This window comes from Ostrea edulis, chromosome 6 (assembly GCF_947568905.1).
Source record: "Ostrea edulis chromosome 6, xbOstEdul1.1, whole genome shotgun sequence".
NCBI classification, from domain to species: Eukaryota; Metazoa; Mollusca; class Bivalvia; order Ostreida; family Ostreidae; genus Ostrea; species Ostrea edulis.
In genome coordinates this window covers 2,142,485-2,164,412 of record NC_079169.1, presented here as the reverse complement: position 1 = coordinate 2,164,412, position 21,928 = coordinate 2,142,485, and the positions used below count along the sequence as shown (strand labels likewise).

General features: G+C 34.9%; 1 protein-coding gene across 1 annotated transcript in view; it reads left to right on the top strand.

The window, feature by feature from the left end:
• Nucleotides 1–21,928, top strand: part of LOC125646341 (uncharacterized) — a 51,416-nt gene that overhangs the window by 7,945 nt on the left and 21,543 nt on the right. The window contains exons 10-26 of the mRNA XM_056141227.1: nucleotides 544–686; nucleotides 1,993–2,162; nucleotides 2,390–2,540; nucleotides 3,453–3,648; nucleotides 10,358–10,605; nucleotides 11,136–11,361; nucleotides 15,873–16,115; nucleotides 16,759–16,887; nucleotides 16,982–17,185; nucleotides 17,275–17,526; nucleotides 17,775–17,976; nucleotides 18,079–18,245; nucleotides 18,777–18,938; nucleotides 19,277–19,405; nucleotides 19,650–19,778; nucleotides 19,956–20,078; nucleotides 21,708–21,830. Of these exons, the coding sequence (XP_055997202.1) occupies nucleotides 544–686; nucleotides 1,993–2,162; nucleotides 2,390–2,540; nucleotides 3,453–3,648; nucleotides 10,358–10,605; nucleotides 11,136–11,361; nucleotides 15,873–16,115; nucleotides 16,759–16,887; nucleotides 16,982–17,185; nucleotides 17,275–17,526; nucleotides 17,775–17,976; nucleotides 18,079–18,245; nucleotides 18,777–18,938; nucleotides 19,277–19,405; nucleotides 19,650–19,778; nucleotides 19,956–20,078; nucleotides 21,708–21,830 (2,997 nt within the window). The remainder of the gene's footprint in view (nucleotides 1–543; nucleotides 687–1,992; nucleotides 2,163–2,389; nucleotides 2,541–3,452; nucleotides 3,649–10,357; nucleotides 10,606–11,135; nucleotides 11,362–15,872; nucleotides 16,116–16,758; nucleotides 16,888–16,981; nucleotides 17,186–17,274; nucleotides 17,527–17,774; nucleotides 17,977–18,078; nucleotides 18,246–18,776; nucleotides 18,939–19,276; nucleotides 19,406–19,649; nucleotides 19,779–19,955; nucleotides 20,079–21,707; nucleotides 21,831–21,928) is intronic.

Genomic DNA, 21,928 nt, shown 5'->3' with positions numbered 1-21,928 from the left:
TTTACAACAATCAATGTACATTATTACCCCGGCAGACCTTATATCAATCTAGAACTTTCTCAGCCTCCTAGGAAGCATACAGTACAAGCTGCCATTACATGTACAAGCGCTAGAGCACTAACATTCTAACAATATATTTCACTGTCTATAGCCAGGTACCCCTTTTACACCTGGGTGGAGTGAGGAAATCCATGTAAAGTGCCTTTCCCAAGGATCCAACGTCGGCCCTGTCGCGGTCAGGACTCGAACCCACGACCTGTCGGTCAAGAGTCTGACGGCCTAACCACTAGGCCACCGACGCCACACTTTCTGTCGACAGGTCACATCCGCCGTGAACTCTATATCTTGATAATATAAACGGAGTAATCCATAGTCAAAGTTTATATATAAGGAACGATTTAACAATTAATATGAAACGCGTCAGACAGCATTTGACCCAATGACAGGTTGTATTTGTAAATTAGATTGTTATAATGACCATAGAATTTGCGAAATGCTGATTATAAAGAAGACTGTTAAACCCTTATCTTGTGTATATTCCAGGTCAGTATACTGGAAAGGTCTACATGTCTTATGGAGAAACGGATTACGTCTTTCGAGGAGATGACGTGACGAGTCGCCCCCTTAGATCGCCCACAACAGTATACATCGGAGATGGATCTGATGGCGGATTCAAATCAGTTGTTGTAAGGATTAGGTTAATCATGATATAAATAAATATTCATACAAATAAAGCTTTTGGAAAATTCAAACACGTTTTAATACAAAGTGCATTATTGTTTTTACTGTAACTGAAAAAAGCTTTTGAAAACTCAAACATATCTTAATACACATTGCATTAAGTTTTTTCCCTATCTGTATAACCGTAATGCATTTCGCTAGTTTCTAGTCATCGTTTGTGTAAGCATTTACCTATTCTGTCTTACCCGCTTGTTGACTTCACCCAATGGAACCAACGATTGGATAACTCAGATATGTAGTCTTTTCAAATGAATTTAAATGCGCCTGTAGTAAATCAAAGATTTCTCGAAATGAAATCGAAAATCACTCTGTATAAAACTAGTGATATTTTTGATATATTGAAATATATCTATTTTTGAGAAGAGAAGATACCAATAATCAAACTTTATAAATCATATGAACATAACAAAATGAAGATTAGGGCAAACAGCAGCCATTGGAAATACTAACCAGTGGTGATACTAGGTGCACAGAAGGAGTAAGCATTCCCTGTTGAGCGGTCACTCCCGCTGTAACATACATATCTATATCAGATAGACGGAATAATCCGTAGTCAAAATCAGTATTGGCACACTGATTTTGACTACGGATAACTCCGTTTACCTGATCAAGATATTGGGCTTACAGTGAGTGTGACCGATCGACAGGGAATGCTTACTACTCCTAAGCACCTGATCCCACCTCTGGTGTATCCAGGGGTCCGTGTTTGCCCTTCTCTCGATTTTGCATTGCTTATAGGAGTTATGATATTGGTCACTGTTCGTTGTATTCACCTTTCATGTAAAGAACGGTCGAACAATTGATGTGAAACACCTCAGACAACCTTCCACCTAATGAAGAATTTTTTTTTAATTATGGAACAGTTACGTTTGTTTAATTATATTTCTATTTCAATTCCGTGTATCATAAATGGAATTATCAGGAAATTATTTCGAGATTTGGATTGGAGTACTGGAGATACTTTTAATTTATAAAAGTTCGAGAATGTTATGTTAGACTGACATTGTGTTAACCATTCATGCATCATTGCAAGTGCATGTTCAATTATGGAAGACATCAATACGATCTTTCTAGCAAATGTGATGATTGGATTGTATAAGGTCAATCATTTATGACGTTTAAATTTGCAATAATTCCAACGAAAGCTAAAACATGGAATAGTATGCCATGAATGTAACTCAAAATAAGAAGGATGTAATTCAATGAGATTAACATGAGATACGATAAATCATATACACTATTAAATTTTAGATTGGTTCTAATGGCGTTATTGGACTTGATCATTTTGAAGAAACTTTCAACAGCATTGATGTACATGGAATGGATTCCTCGAAAATGAAAGAAAAACGAATCATTTGTCCGTTATGGACGGATCTATCGTCAGGCGACACTGGAAAAGTGTACTATAACACATACAAAAGGTTTATAAAATGCCAAACATAACTGGATCAAAAATCTATTTGGCTTCATTGTTTAAAATGACTATGTTTAAATGAAACATTTCTAACAAACGTTAAGAACGACAAGTGTTAACAATGACAAGTGATAATATTTTTCATGGAACGAAAAAGAAGATCCATTTGTGATACAAACTAAATTCACTGGTATACATTTCCCCGTGGAATTCTGTATATTTATTTCGTCACAGGGGAAGAGAGGAAAACTATGTAGACTCGCTGTTCATGGAGAAAGCAGACAGTGTGGTCAAGAAACATTTCAGGGATCTGAGAGATTTCAAAGCTACGTGGCTCGTGAAAGTTACGTGGGAAAACATGACTCTGTATGGCTACAAAGAAAAGGTGTGTCTTTATCTAGCAGTTCAAAACAATTAATGTAAGTATACTTGTATTTAAATACATGCACAATACCGAACGTGTCAGACCAACGTGTGCAATATAGACAATGACTTGATTATTCGCCAGTTACTCGGCGTTTTGGGATATAGATCAGGTTATGCTGTACGATAACGACATTGTAAGTCGCTAACGCTGCATCTCTGAAAATTATAAACAAAATCAACCGATAGATCAATCAATACTGTTGTTGGAAAAGAGTAAGATAATGAACAGAGATCAATCTATAAAAATTCCTATAATGAATACAAAGTTAAGTGTAGGGCCAACACGGACTCCTGGACATACCGGAGATGGAATCAGGTAACTACTAGCAAGCATCCTCTGTGCACTGTTCATATCCACAGTGAGCCCTATCTTTCGATCGGGTAAACGAAGTAATCTGTAGTCAAAATCAGTGTGTAAAGAACTGTCAATTGGTATGAAACATGTCAGACAAAATTTGATCCAATGTCAAGTTGTACTGGTGAATTAAATCGCTAAAATGACCATAAAATTTGTGAAATGCTTACTTTAATCGAGAACGTTAAAACCCTTATAACGTCAACTTGTTTGTCAGTAGCCTGCTTTGATTTAAAAATAGATCATACACAAAACAAGGTCATGCGTATTGAATCAGTTGAGAAACATAAACACCATATTCAGGTGATGAATATGGGAAAGTTGATGATGGGGAAGCTGGAGTGATTCCGTTTGTTTTTAAGTTGAATATCAACATATATGTTCAATAAAATATCTCAGTACGAAGCAGATGTGGAAGACAATGTGGTGTCTTTTATTCATATATACCGGGTAGTTTATCAGTAAATGAGGTACGTTAGATTATGTAAAGGAAATTCACTCTTCTTTCATTTTTAGAAAGTCACATTCCAATGTTTCATCATCACAGACGGAGAGAATACCTTTACAGTCATTAACTACATAGATGTCAATTTAAAAGCAATCCTCAATCGTAGAATTTCTATAGGATATCGTTACAAACAATTTGTCACAAAAAACTCCTTCACAGACCAGGAAGCAGCGTTCAAAATGAGTTTCGTTCCAGGAAACAGAGGTATTTATTTCATTTTTGAAATAAATATTGAGAAAATACCGATGATTTTTCATTTTAATTGTGTGTTGTATATCGTAAATGGTGACTGATTATTTATAGTAAGCGCAGGGAGCTGCTTGTATTGTGAAATCTAATAACTAAAGCGCGCGAAAAACGTTCGAGCTGAAGTTGCACATTCGTCGAAAAGAAATATTTGTCACAATTCCAGATTCCCTCATCAAAAATGGCAGAGATCTCGCAAACTCACATCTTGATCTTAGATAACAAACGTAATCTTGCGGTCTTCTACACAATGCATAGCGTTGTATTAGTTCTAATATGTATTACGAAATGTACAATGTAATATCAAGTCAAGACAATAGATACTTGCCGTCACTGTCTCCGTTTTTGACGTCATACTACCACTACAGCAATGGTGAATCTAAATTAGGAATTGAGGTTAGATATACAATTGTATACGCACAGAGAAATCCAGTAGTGTACAGTTGTCTATGAACACATTTGACATCAATCATCGTGATCGACTTTATAAATTTTAGGCTTGTGAATGAACTTCAATGTATCATTATTAGAGCAACGAAAAGGGGGGAGGTTACGGTGGAGAAGCTGAAATCATTCCATTTGTCTCAAAGTTGAGTTGCTAGTTTGCCGTTAATATCTACTTTCAATAACATATTTAAGTATGAAGTAGAAGTGAACGACTCTGTGGTGTCTTTTATTTCGAGTCCACAGGGATATATCGAATCGACATATGAATGAAAATTATTATTGTTAAGAGCTTGTCCACGAGAAAACCATGCAAAATGTAATGGAAGCAAGGTTGTCGGATCAACAACATATTTTGAGTGTAATAAAGTACATCAATATCAAATAATATGGCTTTTTTCGGGGATGTAGTCATTGGATAGGGATTCGTAGCCATGTTACTAAAAAATGCACTTTCTTCTGACAAAAGGGTAAAATTATGTATATATTTACCCTTTCTATTTAAAAATTCTGACAAGTTATTGAAAATGGATTTTTGAAGATTGGTACAGTTTGTAAAACAACTGGACATACACATTCATATTGTTTAGTGGGACTCCAATATTTTACTTCCGTTTAAGTACACAAAGGTCACAAACTTGGGACGATTCCAGAATTTGGTAAATTGCAGAAAATGATCACTTTTGAATCAACTAGTAGTCAAAAAGTAACTCTCTGATTTATTCAAAATTACTTTCATCGACAGGGGATGCTTACTCTTCTGGGATGTCCAGGGGTCCGTGTTTGCCCAACTATCTATTTTGTATTGCTTATAGGAGTTATGAGATTGATCACTGTTCGTTATCTTTACCTTTCATATATCTTATATTAGATCGGTTGAGCATCACTGAAGAGACATTATTTGTCGAAATGCGCATCTGGTGCATCAAAATTGGTACCGTATAAGTTTTACATTATGACCCCTGGGTCGAGGCCTCTGCTGGTCGACTGTTAGTCCCCGAGGGTCTCTACAGTCAAGTAGATAAGTACTTCGTTACTAACTTGAAAATACGGATGTACATGTATATTTAATTGATGTTATAAAATTTAGAAATTCATTTCAAAATTAAGGATTATCTCCGTCACGCATAGCTCTTATCCTTAGACAAATTTGACTTCACTTTCTTGGCACACTGTTTTTCCCTATAATAGCTCTAAAACTTCATTGTTATTTCTGATTTCAAACATTTCGGTTGAGCATCACTGAAGAGACATTATTTGTCGAAATGCGCATCTGGTGCATCAAAATTGGTACAGTATAAGTTTTACATTAGAAGAAGTATATTTACGATATATCAACACTCTGTCTTTGGACTCTCGATTATAGTGAATATATCAATACTTCAAGTTGGGCATTTTCCCTGCTTTTAGAGCTTTCATTCTGGTAGCCACCTAAACATCTTTGCCATGCAAGGTCCCTGTTATTTCATTAAGTGTCATATAACTTTAAGATTTCACTTCAAATGACCAGAAATATGTTTCAATCATTTTTGTTGGTATGGGGCCTGGTTGCCATGGTGACAGATTGCAAAATTTCATTAAAACAAACGTTTCTTAATATGCATCGTATGAATAGTTGTATTCTAACAAAATTGATATAATATTGATATATATTTACTTTTAAAATGCAATTTTTTAAAACAAATTTAATGGCATTTTATATTATGCTATAGAGACTTAAATATACCAAAAGCAATTGGATCATATTTCTTCACAGAGTTGCTTTTATCGTGGATACAGTAAGGATAAATCTATTTTAAAAATCTGACTGGTTATTGAAAACATTCTCCAATAATCAAAATCAATCGCAAATACTAAGCCAGACAGCAATGTAACTTTTGACCAGTATTCTAAAACAAATATCATGGTTGTCATAGTAACATTTAGACCAATTTAAAGACTGATGTGCATTAAGTTCAAAGGGAAAACTTGTTTGAAGACAGAACGTAATAAATATCCAGAATATGAATATACCTTAAACCTTGATATTATCATCAGGACATTTAAAAGGCCATTCGCAGTTATCAAGTAAGTAAGTAAGTAATTTTTATTTAAAGTCGGAACTATATACAGGTAAACAATAAACATGAACGAAGAGCTCTTTAACCAACTATATAGCATTAAAAAATCACAAAGCACTAATGATGTATAATTGCATGCATAGACATAAAAACATAAATTTGAAATAAAACAGGATGCATACATGTATACAGACATCACAAATCATGCATATATATACACAGGGACTAGCTATATTAAGATGCGCATGCAGCACTGAAAACAGTTTGCAACACAAACATAAAAATATGGATATATACATAGACTATATTAGATATAAAGTACTTTGTGGTTACGTATTTCTAGATGTCAAACTTTAACAAATGAAGTATGCAGAAAAAAATTGAGCAGCAACCCATAGTGCCTTAAACAATTAAACAGCATGCAGTTAATTTTGCAGAAAAAATGAAAATGTTTAGAAACATGCGTTGTGTCCTTTAATATGTACACATAAACAAAATTTGTCAGAAGACACTATAGCACGCCGGAAAGCATGTCGACTCTTCTTAGCATATCCCTTTAGTTCAAAAGGTTAAAGTTTTTGAAAAATAGGTCAACGTCCAAGGTTACTAGGTAAAAAAGTTTTGATACCGCACCTTTCATCAAAGGCCTGGTCATGAGGTATCTAAATACAAAATATCAAATCCCTACCCCATTGGTTCAAAAGATATAGTCAAGGTTAATGTTTTTGAAAAGTAGGTCAAAGTCCAAGGTCAACAGTTCTGGTAACAAAAGAAATGTCTTCTAATGAGGTATCTATATTTGAAATATCAAAGCCCTATCACTCTTTGTTCAAAAGAACAGTACGTCAAAGTTCAAGGCAAAGGTCATTTGGTCAAATGTCTTATACCAAAACAAAGGTAGGTCTCTTCATGAGACATCTATATGTAAAATATCAAAGCCCTATCCCTATTGGTTCAAAAAATGTAGCCCAGTTGAAGGTTTTAGAAAGTAGGTCAAGGTCAAAAGTCTTGGTGCCACAACAGATGGGAAATATCAAAACCCTAACCCCCTTGCTTTAAAAGATATAGCCCAGGTTAAAGTGTTTTCCTTAAAGTGTGATGTCGACACCGGGGTCATGACAGTACATGTAGCTCTCCGGTGAGCTAAAAATAATGTACATGTTCTTTTCTTGTCTTTCTTTTCTCTTTTATTCTTATATGCTTTGTATTATTCTACATTCTAAATATATGCGAATGGATTCGAAGTGGCCATATTCAATATCGGAAATCAATAATGGTAAGCATTAGATTGAGAGGAGAAGTGTGGAATGGTAAAGTGCTCTTAGATAGTGAATGATCTTGTTAAAATCATAACATAATCAGTAATGTTGACTATATCTAAATACAGAAATAGTCTTTGCATTAACACTCCACTCCTAACACCGTTACACGTACATACGAAATATAGCTTATACTAACTGTCAGTAATCACATAAATTGCACCAAAGATGAAAGTCAGATAATAATAACGTCCGAATTCGCACAAAAGTAAAGAAGTTCGCTTGCAATAATTGTAAATTTAATTTGTAATGAAATGTATTGTTTATACCTGACCTGACTGGTTTAGTCTGTCCTGTCTGTAAACAAACTTCCTAACATGTACAGTGTAGGTGGAGAGGCCCCGTAGTTGGCACTCATCACCGGGGCGGTGGGTGTAAGTAGGTGGCAAAATTTTGATAGAATAAAAATATCCACACACACTCCTAAAGTTCAACTCAAGCTAAAGCTCAAAATCCTTATTAAAAATAATAATGGGGGGTCCTAGGATTTAATTCATCAGTTCAAGCTTCCATTGAAATTGTTTATTTACTGTCATAAAAAAAGTAGGGGTGGCTGATTTTGCTAAAGAGACTTGATCGAAATGATCTTCGGTTTCCCTGTCAGATAAATCATTTTTCCAATTTGTTTCCAGGTCAATTTCTTATGATGAACAAAGTAGTGACAATCCAAACTCTACCTATATCAATGATATGAATAAACTACATTAGCATATACATGCAAGGTGAAGATAACGAACAGTGATCAATCTCATAACTCCTACAGGCAATACAAAATAGATAGTTGGGCAAACACGGACCCCTGGACACACCAGAGGTGGGATCAGGTGCCTAGGAGGAGTAAGCATCCCCTGTTACATATATGTAATACCATCAGTTTACAATATCAAATCTTTGTTGTTGGCAAAATAGAGAAAGGTGTAACATATGATTTTATTCTATATTATAACGCTGCTGCTCGTTATCTTCGCCTTTCATAGATACTGTTATGTCTTTCATTGATATCATATAAACATGATGTACACATTCTCAAATCCCATTTCAAGTTGGAATCATAACGTTCCATAATATTGCGATCATTTTGTACCTTCTACATATGAAGAGTGCGTCAAAGGAGAGGTATTTTTAGCAACAGGTCTATTTCATTACGAGATCCCCTTTTTCATATAAAATAGTAGATTATTGAGATTATTATTGAGAATTTATTAGAAAATGTTAAATCTTTAATTAAACTTAAATTTCCAAACAATTTATGCATCTAATATCACAAATTTAAAATCTTAATCTTTTAAAAGATAATTTGAAATGCTTAAATATATTCATTTTTGTCAGTTTTTAAATTTTAATTGCAAATGAACGGCCAAAAGTCCAAAATACATTTTTTATATTTGACAGACAAGGTATTATACACTTTTAAAATGATTTAAGCGTTACTTTTGTAGCAACACATATTTTAAAATTGACAATATAACACAATATGAAAAAGTTCGGCACAATGCCAAAATACAGGCTCCATGCAATCTCTATATGGACACTTACGATATCAAACATAATTTCTCCATAAGTGGTTTACATGGAAATATCTCTAAAAATCAATTCTTTTCATAAGTTTTCATAATTGATATGCATTTTTGAAAAAATAAAACCTTAATATTTAAGGATTTTTCTGGTGTTCAAAGACTAATCCACGTGTAAATACAGAATGCGCTGTTACTAAAAATAGAAACGACCTATCAATAAATTTACCTCAAATTATAAATATTCCAACCATATACTCAAATGATATAAATGATTAGAAATGATGAAATGATATTGATGACCACCATTTCCTTCTTTTTATATATATTTGCATGGTTTTCTCGTAGACAAGCTCCTAATAGATAAATCGTCGTTGATAAATCTAAATGTCAAATTGAAGGCCACTGCAAGAGATTTTTCTTCTCACGTAGAATGTTTTGAATAAATTCTGCTTCATATGAATGTAAAAACAGGTCAGCCAATAAAGGAGCACAATTCGTGTCCATGGGAATTCCAACAGACTGTTGGAAGACTTGATTGATTGATTGATTAAATTTTGTTTAACGTCACTCTCGAGAATATTTCACTCATATGGAGACGTCACCACTGCCAGTGAAGGGATGCAATTTTTAGGCCTGTGCTCGGTGCTTATGGCCATTGAGCAAGGAGGAATCTTAATCGTGCCACACCTGCTGAGACACAGGGCCTCAGATTTTGCGGTCTCATCCGAAGTACCGCCCCATTTAGTCGCCTCTTACGACAAGCAAGGGGTACTGAGGACCTATTCTAACCCGGATCCCACGGGATTGGAAGACCTGATCACCAAAGACCAGGAAGATATTGGCAATGAGGAACTCCAGCATATTTTTATTTCAACTTCAGAGTACTTGTGCCTGGAATCAGAGTGGTGTTTAACAAAGCAATATTTTGGATAACTGATCACTAGATATGAAAATTTCCGTTTTCCACTTTATTGAAGAAGCAACTGTCTATGATGTCAAAACGTCTAGTCTTTAATTTAGGAATGGTCGTTTAAAGTGTTGAAAAGTCATACGATTCAATGTTGTTGATTTGAGAAACGTTTTGCGATTTCAAGTTTACTAAAGGTTCTTTAGATCTTTTCTAGAATCCACATTTAATTTACCCCACATCTGGTATATGTAGTCATACAGTACGTTTGAAAGTTCTTCTTCACAGCTGTTAATATTTTCGGGATAAACAAAGATAGGGGCTTGGTAGAACACTTACTGGACCCAGCAATGTATCTTTGTAATGTGAAAATCCTTTCTAATGTATCAATGACGCTATTTTCCTGTTGTTGTTCAACAGGGGAGCGTGGTTTCTGGATCTATAAAATGACAGATTTATTGCGAAAGAAGGATGAAAAAGAATGTTTGTTATGGCACTCTGCCAATGTACAACATAATATAACTAGTGAATTGTCCAACGTCTTAAATGACATTGAGTGTCCTTGTGATCCTCGTCTGCTGAGATTTGATCCACGTTACGTCATCAACAGATTTGACCACGTAAATAGAGTGTTGTGTTATGCTTCAATGACCCTAGGAACAAATGTGGTAAGTTTGTATTTAAAAAATTGAAGTTCTGTCTCTTATTGTGGTGAAAATCTTTTCCTTATTTTTACCAACGACGCAGCTTTGATAAGGTCTTCCAAAAAAAATCCGAAGGTACTTTAGTGCACATCACAATATATCACGTAACAATAAAACAGTACGTCACAGTGTACACGTCTACATAGCTGTAGCACTGGGAAAATGTCATCTGTTGTAGTTTTTCACAACCGCTATCACGTTTAAACTATTATTATATGCATAATTGTGCTTGTTCAAATGGTTATGTTGTGTTTATTTGATTTGTATAAGTCTCCAATTTTTAATACTTAAAATGCGTTACAGTAATTCTGATACAATACTTTGATTGACAATGAAATTGCTCCTAATGTGTAAAATTCAATTAGAAGAAGACAGTCAGTAATGGGTACACAATGATCTGACACAAGAGCAAAATAAGAATGCAAAAGAATAATGCATGTGTATTATATATCTATGTAAAATGGATTGCGGAGATTCTTGTTTGTATTTGTCAGGAATGTTGCTTCAAGATGTACGCCGATACGGAACACCTAGGTCCTCTACAGCTTTCCCTTCCGCTGGCGGGGACAGTCTTGCAGCATAACCCGTTCTTTGATAGATGCAAATACAATAACTACGACTTAAAGCCCAGGGACCAATGTTGTAGAACAGGTCATTGTGATTTGTACTACGAAGTCCGACCAATTCCACGTTGTTATTGGAGATCGCCTTTCCGACCTGGTAAATTGATAGATTGCTAGTTTGTTTTAAAATACTTTTGATCGGTTGCTTGTTTATTTGCTTTACGTCTTTCGATAGTACAGTGTATATGTAGCTGCTTAAAACCTTTACAAATCACAAACAACATGCACACATACCGCAAAGATGATAGGATTTACTATATATTACATATTTTTTTTCTCAAATGATAGTATGAAGCAAATTTCTGGTCATTACATAAAATTCAAACTATAAAATACAAGAATCTGCTAGAATCGAGGAAACTCGTGCATAAAACAAACACATCTTTCTCTATTTCAGTTCTCAAACCACTAGATCAGATTCCATCTATATATAGAGACTCACTAATAGGACATATTCAAGTTAAATCTAACCCAAAAAATGGTTAAAATTATCCCTCTCACGGTAACATCGTTCTTGAATGTTAAATTTATATTAATTTCTATAGAAGTTTCTTTTTCATCTCAGTTGAACTGCTGAGAAAAAAATATTCAATTTGTATTCTAATGAATGTTACAAACTGATATACTAGTGTAACTTTGAATAATTTTTTCCATCTTTACGAACAATCTTTTAAAGAAATATTAAAGAGGCACGATATACATTGCGATACATACATGTATGCTATGCACGGGTACTGGATTATAAGTCAAATAATTACATGCATAGAACTTGCCATCACTTCTAGTACATGTGCGTGCATACATTATTTAGAAAGCAACTCTTTTGGGCATGGAAACTGTTCACCTGAAATTAGTTGGACATTTAATATAAAGGAAAGTTTGACATTAAAATATATACGAATGAGCTATGGATTGGGAAGGCCGTGCTATACTAGTTTTCTTTTATGTAAATAACTATATCAAAATATAGAAATACTCTTAAACTGTCAGTTACATTTAGTGCAATAAAGTTATTGTAAACAAATCAATAGGCAATAACGTTAGACGAGATTCTGTTGGCTTTTCGTTTTCATTTCTTCTTGTAAAACTGAAATTTGTACGTAAATTAGATCTGCTCACTTGCAAAGAACAACATTTTAAACAATGAAAATATTGTAAATTTTTAGACCCTGCATTTTCTACCAATCACCATTGAGAGCAAATACATAGTCCGGAGAAAATATAACTATACATATCATTCTTCTGAGGAAGACGGTAGTAATCTCAAACACATTTAGTTTTCTTCGTAATGTTTCATCATTTCTTGATTTAGCATAATTTTACATATTCTGGTACTTAAATAGGGTTCACAGCCACAGGCACTTGTTTCTGTAAATGACTTATGACCTCTGTATACTAATAACAACACAAGGTAACTAGCTTCAAATGACACCCCTGAGAATGTCGGCCTGTTGAGCTTCCAGGGAATATGCTATGTAAATGTATTTACTACCGTTGTATTGTACAATCATTCAACTTAAAAATCATGTATGACATGACTGCATTCTTTGCCTCTTATCGCCGAAAACTGCAACAAAACATGGATTTTCCATTTTATACCACGAAGTGCTATGTACTGATACCGCACAGAATGAAAATTGTATATTCGTTGTGTTGAAAAATAAAGTCTCATTGTTTTATTATCACAATAAATTGATACGATGTTTATTACCAAAAAATCTTGAACATATTGCTTTGTTAACAAAATAAAAAATTTGAATTGAAGACGCTGTACGCTATTTTTAGTTACTCAAAAAACCCAAAGCTGTTCGTACGTTTCGGGATTTTACATGTCATCAGAAGATAGAAGCTAAGACCTCCCGAGTGGAGATTTAAAAATATTTTCGTGTCGGAATCATTTCTGATAAAGATAATAATGAAATTATGACTTACTGTAAATACAACTTCGTTAACTAGTTTGAGAAATATTTCTGCCAATTGCATGTTTCATGCAGATCTATGGAAAGTCAGAGAAAATACAGATAAAAGATTATTTGGAAGTATGCAAAATAGAGCAAGGAAAGTTTTTTTAGTGATGTGTTATTGACTTTGTGATATGTATTGATGTGGCAAGTACCTGTTGTTACATTGAAGTTTTATGAAACCCACCATAAGTACCAAGAACGCTGCAGGCACATATCAATGTTTTTCGGAGGCGACTGGCCAACCCTTAACATTAACTGTTATTTTCATGCATGCAAATGAAGATATATTACGAGAATGGCCCCTCCACTATTTTTGATAGTACTATGTAGTAGTGAATGAGAAGATATTAATGCATGTAAGCTTGAAAGTTATGAATTGAAGCACTGGAGCAAAGAATGACCCCTCCCAGCCTGAGGGGGGAAATTGAGACAGCAATGACGAACACTATACCCCCCACCCCATGCACACACTAATTAAGGTTCTGAAGGTCTTTATCATGACTATCATATTTTTATCATTGTCTGTCAGGAAATTTAAACAAGCCATGTGCAACTTACAACTTCTCCGACGAACCCCCTCCCCGCATCCCTAATATTACGGATCTGTGCCGATATCAGTGGGGAAATTCACAGGCATCTGAAGTATGGACACCCCCCCCCCCTTTCTGATTTTTGGGGGCGGCGATTATTTCTCCGGAATGTGTGGATTCCCCGTCTATTCCATCCTAATTTCGATTTATGTAATCGTAAACTTGCTTTTTGTAAGCCTTAAATACCTTATACTGTTTATAATAAGTATATTCTATATTATACCAGTCCAGTAGAAGGCCAATCTCTAAAGCTTGTGAAAAGCGTGAAACAACTACATCAATCGAAATTGGGTTGAGAGAGACAAGGAATCCACACATTTTGGAGGCATTGTCACCGCAAAAAAAAAAAATCAGAAGGGGGGATTATAGTTATCAGGTGTCTGTGGAAAAAAAATATGGGGGGATGGAGTCCCCTTTATTTTTTGTAGCATTTCCCCCCTAATGTTAATAACTAAATTATATAAAATAAGATCAATTGTGGTTAATGGTCACCATTAAAATCACCCTTTTGCCTGTTATTTTTAATTCATCTCTGATGCTCTACCTTTCTATAAATAACTCTAAAGAATTCCAAACGTAATTTTAGAAGAGCGTGCTAGCCAGTCAAAATCGCCCACGTATTCTGTGCGGTATCAGTACATAGCACTTCGTGGTATAAAACGGAAAATCCATTTTTTGTTGCAGTTTTCGGCGATAAGAGGCAATGAATGCAGTCATGTCATACATGGTTTTTAAGTTGAATGATTGTACAATACAACGGTAGTAAATACATTAGCATCGCATATTCCCTGGAGGCTCAAAAGTTCGACATTCTCAGGGGGTGCCATTCTGTGTCATTTGAAGCTAGTTACCTTGTGTTGTTATTAGTATACAGAGGTCATAAGTCATTTACAGAAACAAGTGCCTGTGTTCACAGCGGATGTTACCGGTCGACAGAGGTACCATCTCGTATTTACCGAACAATTACCCAAATTGTCTTTAATCTAATAGGAAATCAATTAAAACTTAAATATTATTGCTCGGTCTAAAGTCATTACAACTCATGAAAGGTTAGATTGAAAGATTGTTTGAGAATTACTGTAATAAAATAAAGAAACATATCAGTTTCACAAAATACGCTCCATAAACATTGCATTAAAATGGAAGCAGACGATTATATTCAAAGATAATCGTATAAATTGATATTTTTGTTCTCGTACTTTTGTTCACTTTCTGTAAGTGTAGGATTGTATATGATATATACTATCTGCAAGTGTGGGATAAATGAATATAATATACATTGGCCTTGAAGTGAATTTATCCTTGTTTCAGGTATGAAAACTGGTGAAAATTGTCATAAATTTATCATACAATTCAAATTTCGAAGATTTTACATAAATGCATACATTTCTAGGGGCCAAAATTCCTTTATCATATTTACAAAACCCTTTTATATTATGCTTATTAGAATTTGATTAATAGTCATGCATCTTAGAATATGATGATAATTTTAGATATACAATGCATAAAAGAAAATTCGCATGTTTGGTGAATCACATCGTCGCAAACCACGGTTTTGAGTCCACTCACGCTCCCTCATATGATGATGGAGAGAATCGAATAGAAGCACCCGTGGGTAACCGACGATGGGTGAATCATTATTATAAGTTAATCTGTTGCATTCCTTTTGAACAAATATGCAGCAAAGTGATTATATGTATGTATGTATGTATGTATGTATGTATATATATATATATATATATATATATATATATATATATATATAAGATTTATCATTTTAAAATGAGATAACGCTTTCATGATTTCGCTTTATATTTACATAAATATATTGATACCGTTAAAATAATACTATGACACGAGTCTCGCGTGTTTTGGAAGGACAATGGCGATATCAAATATAATAATAACGAATTAATACTTTAATAAACAGTGATCAGATGTTATGATGCAATTATAAAGGGTAAGTTGTACGTTTCTTTTATCTATTTATACAGTTGATGTCTTTAATATTAGTAGTGTGCTCGTTTTTATAGGATTTTCGTCATTGTTTACAGGAATTAATTTTGGAGACCCTCACATCACTACACTAGATGGTCGGGACTACACATTTAATGGATACGGGGAATACACCATGATCAGGATAAATACCAGCATAACGACCTTTGAACTTCAGGCTCGGACAGAGTTGGCTACCACAGAAAATGGAACTACCATTAATGCTACTATATTTAGTGCCTTTGTGGCACAAGATCAAACGGGCTCCAAAGTACAGGTCGAAATGTCACGAAACAAAACGGGTAAACAAAACCAACGGAATGATGATATTTCTGTTCTCTGTCAAGTCAAAAAGCCAAAATTAAGAAACTTCTTAACGGGTAACCAGTCAAAACAACAGACACATGAAACACATGTTGTCTTGTTTATAGTCAAAATCACCCTAATCAGTACAATGACCATATTTTGTTTTGCTATGGGAAAAACAATTCAATTGGAAAATACATTTTATGCACAAATTGTCCGACTGCTTAATGGTCACAGATACGACAAAAGACTAGGTTCGACGACAACCATTTCTTCCCCTAAAATTTGAATTCCCCATGTTTAAAATGAAAAGGCGAAGATAACGAACAGTTTCATTCACAAGAAAGCTACACGAAAATTTATTTCTGCCGTTTTAAATTACCATCAGAATTAAGGCGAAGTTAAATTTTATTAATAACCTGAACAGGAAGCTTTCACAAACCCAGAAAAAAGATTTTACTTTATTTCAATCATATGTGACATCCCATATCTATCATTTTGGCATGTGTTTTATATAATTTTAATGTTAATTTTAATGTGAAGAGTATTTCGCATCAAAGTCGTTTTAAATCAAATTCATCAAAACATATACTTGAATTAATGATATAAACATCATGCAGAAATACGTGTCTTTTTTAGAAATGATAATTCGAGTTAATGGAGTGGACCTGACAATTAAATTCAAAAATGCCAACTATACATTCCGAACACCGAACGTGTCATTGCAGTGGGAAAACCAAACGATATCAGCAACATTTCTCAAACCCTGTAAGTAAATTTAGAGCATAAGTAGTGCGTAATGTTGCTTTATTTTCCACAGGAGTCTTCAAAGAAATGTCAGACACTCATTTATTTTTTTCAGTCATAACTATGAAAATCAGTCTTGGAAAACGATTCCTAATTTGCACGACACTAGTCAACAAAAAATATAAAGGCCTAATGTTAGGTTTGATGGGAAACTTTGATGGAAACAAAACAAACGACTTCCTTCTCCCAAATGGCACTGTGTTAACGGAAAATGCAACTAAATCTGAGCGGGGCATCTTTTACAATTTTGGACAGTTTTGTAAGTATATTTATTTCCATACGACACCTAATTTGAACTTCATTTTGTTGTTGATTGTGTATCCCATACGTGTCGTTGTTTCTATCAAGGGTCTGTCAATGAAAAGTCTACTCTATTCCACTATGATGACGGATTAACATGCAAGGATTTTTCACACCCTGACTTTGTGCCACTATTCACTGACGAAGTGGATAAAACCCGCATCAAGGAAGCAAAAGAGAAATGTGGATCCAACCCATCAAAAGCTTGTGTCGCGGATTACTTAGCAACAGGAGACATTAAGTTGGCCAAATCTTCTGAAAGCACTGACCGGGATTCAAGAGCAGATGTCGCACTTATTGGTAATATACATGTACACGCATAAATTCAATTCCTGTGTAAGTAACATTTCTCAATCCGAAATTCAATATTTCAAAATCCTTATGCTTATCGTAGTTTCACACGATACCTGGATTGAAATGATGATAATTCTACAACTGTGTTAGTTCTGTTTCATACGCCTGTACTGCACGGTCTACGTGCACTTTTGGATCCACCATTTTTCATTGGGGGAGGGCATAAACTATCTTTAAACTTTATTATGCAACAGAAAATGAAACACCGCAAATATCAGGAAATACCAAAGTACATGTAATTGTCAACAAAGAAGTGGAAATGAGGTTCAATGTTTCTGATGATGGCGAAGACAAACCAGTATACAGAGTTTTAAAACAACCAGACAATTTCCTATTTGACGATGAAACGGGAATAGCAAGATGGACGCCGCAAAACGCTAATGTTTCTGAAATCAGGTAAATCTATATTGGAACAAATAATGCTATTTGAATACATTATTTGTGTATCAGTTTCCTTCTTCTCTTCAATTCGTGAAAAACAACATCTTTTTTCCTTAGTATTATTGCTGTAGACAGTCAGGGCGCACAGTCCCCCTCCCTCGATGTCTCCATCGTATTGTGTACTGGATGTAGTGACCACGGGAATTGCGATTACGTCAATGTTATCCCTACAGATAATGACCGATTTCACACGGCAGCCTGTAGCTGTAACATTGGATATTCCGGTATGTATGATTTTCGGTTCAGCTGTTTGATCTATGACGTTCATGCAGACTAATTAAATTAAAAGACTGACTGTGATCTTCCGTGGAAAGTCAGATTGAGTATTTTGTCTTCGCATATTTTGACTATGGACTACTATGTTTACCTGATCAAGATATAGGACTTACGGCGGGTGTGACCGGTCAAATGAGATGCTTACTCCTCCAATGCACTAGACCCCACCTTTGGTATGCTAAGGCAGTGGCGTAGCTAGGTTTGAAATATTTGTAAGCAAGGGGTCTGGAGCCCCCCCCCCCCCCCCCCCCCGAAGCTGAGGACATTTATCGTAATATGTAATAAAAATTTAACGAAAATATTTGTAAGCACGTGCTTGCAGTGCTACAATGTAGTTACGCCACTTCAAGCGGTCTGTGTTTGTCCTACTCTTAATTTTGTATCTTTTATAGGATTGTTCGTGATCTTGCTCATCTGAGGTACCGGGTATTTTTATGGCAAAATGACCAATGTATTTCATGAATCTATTCTATTAACAGGAGATGATTGTGAGAATGAGACAGACGCCTGTTTACAGAGCCCCTGTTCTTTGGGTAGGCACTGTACGGACCTGTCACCCGGGGAAGAGGTCAGATTGGGACGAGGATTCAACTGCTCAAAATGTCCCGCTGGATATAAGGATGTCGACAATAAATGTCAAGGTTCTTACCATCAAAACATTTATTTTTATCACTACTCTACAAAGCTGGGCAGGTTTACTATGTAACGCTTTATCGAAAATTTATAAAGAGTAGACTGTAACAACGGCACAGAAAATTGAAATGCCAAACAATACTATTTTGAGCGCTAACATAATTATGTATACATGAAATTATATAGAGAAAATGTTTTTTATTTTCTTCAGGGTATTAAGCGGGCTATTTTACATTTAGTAAGAAATATCATATCACATGTGAAATGTTATATCACGTATGCTATGTAAGCAAGTGATTAGTATGATATTCAGGACACTGATGGATCAAAATCCTTTTTAATTAAGATATTGATGAGTGTAGCTCAGCTGAAAGTAACTCCTGTGATGTTACCAAGGCAACTTGTGAAAACACAGATGGGAGTTACATTTGCGTATGTCTTAAAGGATACCGACAGTTGGATGATACTTGTTATGGTAATTTCATTTACTTATATATAACGCACGAAGAGTGAGGTTGATAAATCGGGAATGTGAATGAGCTCTGGTTTGAATATGTAAGTCATCAAATTAAGCAATCATTGATATAAAAATATTTTATGAGACTTACGAAAGGACGAATCACCGTCCCACTTTGCCATTTTCTTTTTCATCTTTTCTTAACCAAGCCTCGAGTTCGTCGTCTATTTAGCATATTTATCCATCACATTTCATATCACAGATATAAACGAGTGTATGGAAGGAACGTCTGGATGTCAACAACTTTGTAGTAACATGCCGGGATCATTTAGTTGCTTGTGTTACCCAGGATTCAGTCTGAATGAGGATAATTCTACCTGCAAAAAAGCGGGTAAGAAGCCACTGTCTTGTTTGTGCAGCAATTGTTCCTTTAGGTAGATCAACGAAATTTGAAATGCAGTGGAATTGCACAATAAATGTCTTCAATAATGGAATAAATCAATTAAATATATTCATATTTCGTTATTTTGAGTTGGTCATGAAACATAGTTCATACATTTATATACAGGTGATGATCTCTGTAGAGAGTTTGAGAAGGAATGTGAGTATGCTTGCAGTACTATAGACGGAACCATCCAGTGTATATGTTCATCTGGGTACCAACTCACAGATAATGGCATACACTGCACAGGTCTGAATATATTTTCATTATGTTTACTGATTTGAACTTCCAATATATATACTTTAAGCTTAAAATACGTTAGGGCAGGTCATGAAACAATTGGCTGGGATGAAAACCGCGAGACAATGTGACGTCATAATTGAAATAAATAATTTGTATATCAGAAATCATTCCGTTCGTGCCATGGCCGTGTCAAACCTAAGACGTAAAAATGGGTAATTTTGCTCCTTCGCCAAGCACCCAGAATTTAGAAGTGAGAAGGGTATGACCTTAAAACGGAGGTCCTGTGTGGCGACAGGCTTTGCTATAATTCCTCACTGCTATGACTCTGAAAGCTCAGTATAGATCTAAATTTGTGGTACTTCATCTACAGCAGATGGAACCTATATATAAGTGAAAACTTTTCAATTTGACGGAAAACTATCGGTGAATCAATTATTTTTTGTAAGTTTTATTTATACAAAAAATACTAAGATCGGAAGAAATACGAGTATGAAGGGAACCCGATGACGGTATAGCTATACATGTGACGATGTGTAATATAAATATCGACAATTGAATGAAGTCTTTGAAAATATATATCATGGAATATATAGGTGAAACTCTAGGATTTTATCAATATCATGAAAGTATGGTGATTTCATTCATTGACAAGTTTGTTAAACTATTCCATGTAGACTGACGATCTGAATTTCCTCTGTCATACACTGAAATAAAACTGCAAAAGTATAACACTACACCTCATACCTTTAGAGACTTTCATATACGGAGTGAATGGTAATAAACTGATGTACTTTGAAATTGCTATTAAAATCTTCTGTTTAGAAAAATACAAAGAAAACTCTAGAACATCATAGAAGAGTATTTTAAAAATCTTAGATAGTTTCGTGCTTAGATGTTTAATAATCCTTTGTTATTGACAGCGGTAGGATTTTAGCAGCACGTTTCATAGACTGTGGGTATTTTACCGGTTGTTACCACAGTGTTATTATTAGATCAATGTTTGAACTCTGGGGTAGTGATATAAAAGACGAAAATGACGAACAGTGCTCAATCTCATAACTCCTAAAAGGAATACAAAATAGAGTTGGGCAGACACGGACCCCTGGACATACCAGATCAGGTGTCTAGGAAGAGTAAGCACCCCCTGTCGACCGGCCACATCTGTCGTGAGCCCTTTATCTTGATCAGGTAAGCGGGGTAATCCGTAGTCAAGATCAGTGTGTCAAGAACGGCTTAACAATCGGTATGAAACACGTCAGACAGCATTTCACCCAATGATAGGCCATGTCGGCAAACTAGATCGAAATAACGGCCATATAATTTGCAAAATGCTGACTCTTACCTTAAACGTTTTTCATTTTTTGTTAAAGTACCTTTGTGATCTATCTGTATAACAGCGAAAAATTGACGTCATACCGAAGCGCATTATGTCACATTGTTATGATAGAACCTGTTAGAAGCTCCATCCTTTACTTTAGGACATACTTCAAAGACTGAATTTTACCGGTACATGCAAAATGGAGCATGACCTGCCTTAACATACATATGTACCCGCGAATGTTGTCGCTATAAGTAGTGCATTTCTAACTTTGTTTACTGTGTGCGTCTTTTACTTTGTAAATGAATTTTATTTAGATATTGATGAATGTGCACTGGATACTTCACCATGTGATCAAGAATGCCTCAACATGAACGGGTCATTCAAGTGTGCCTGTCGTCCTGGTTACAGTCTGAACGCAGATAAAACTTCATGTTCAGGTAAATTACTTATCATTGTAGTTAGTTTGCAGAGATGTGCATGGAATCACAATTAAGTTTTATATTGATGCGTTACATTAAATTACATTTGTAATTAC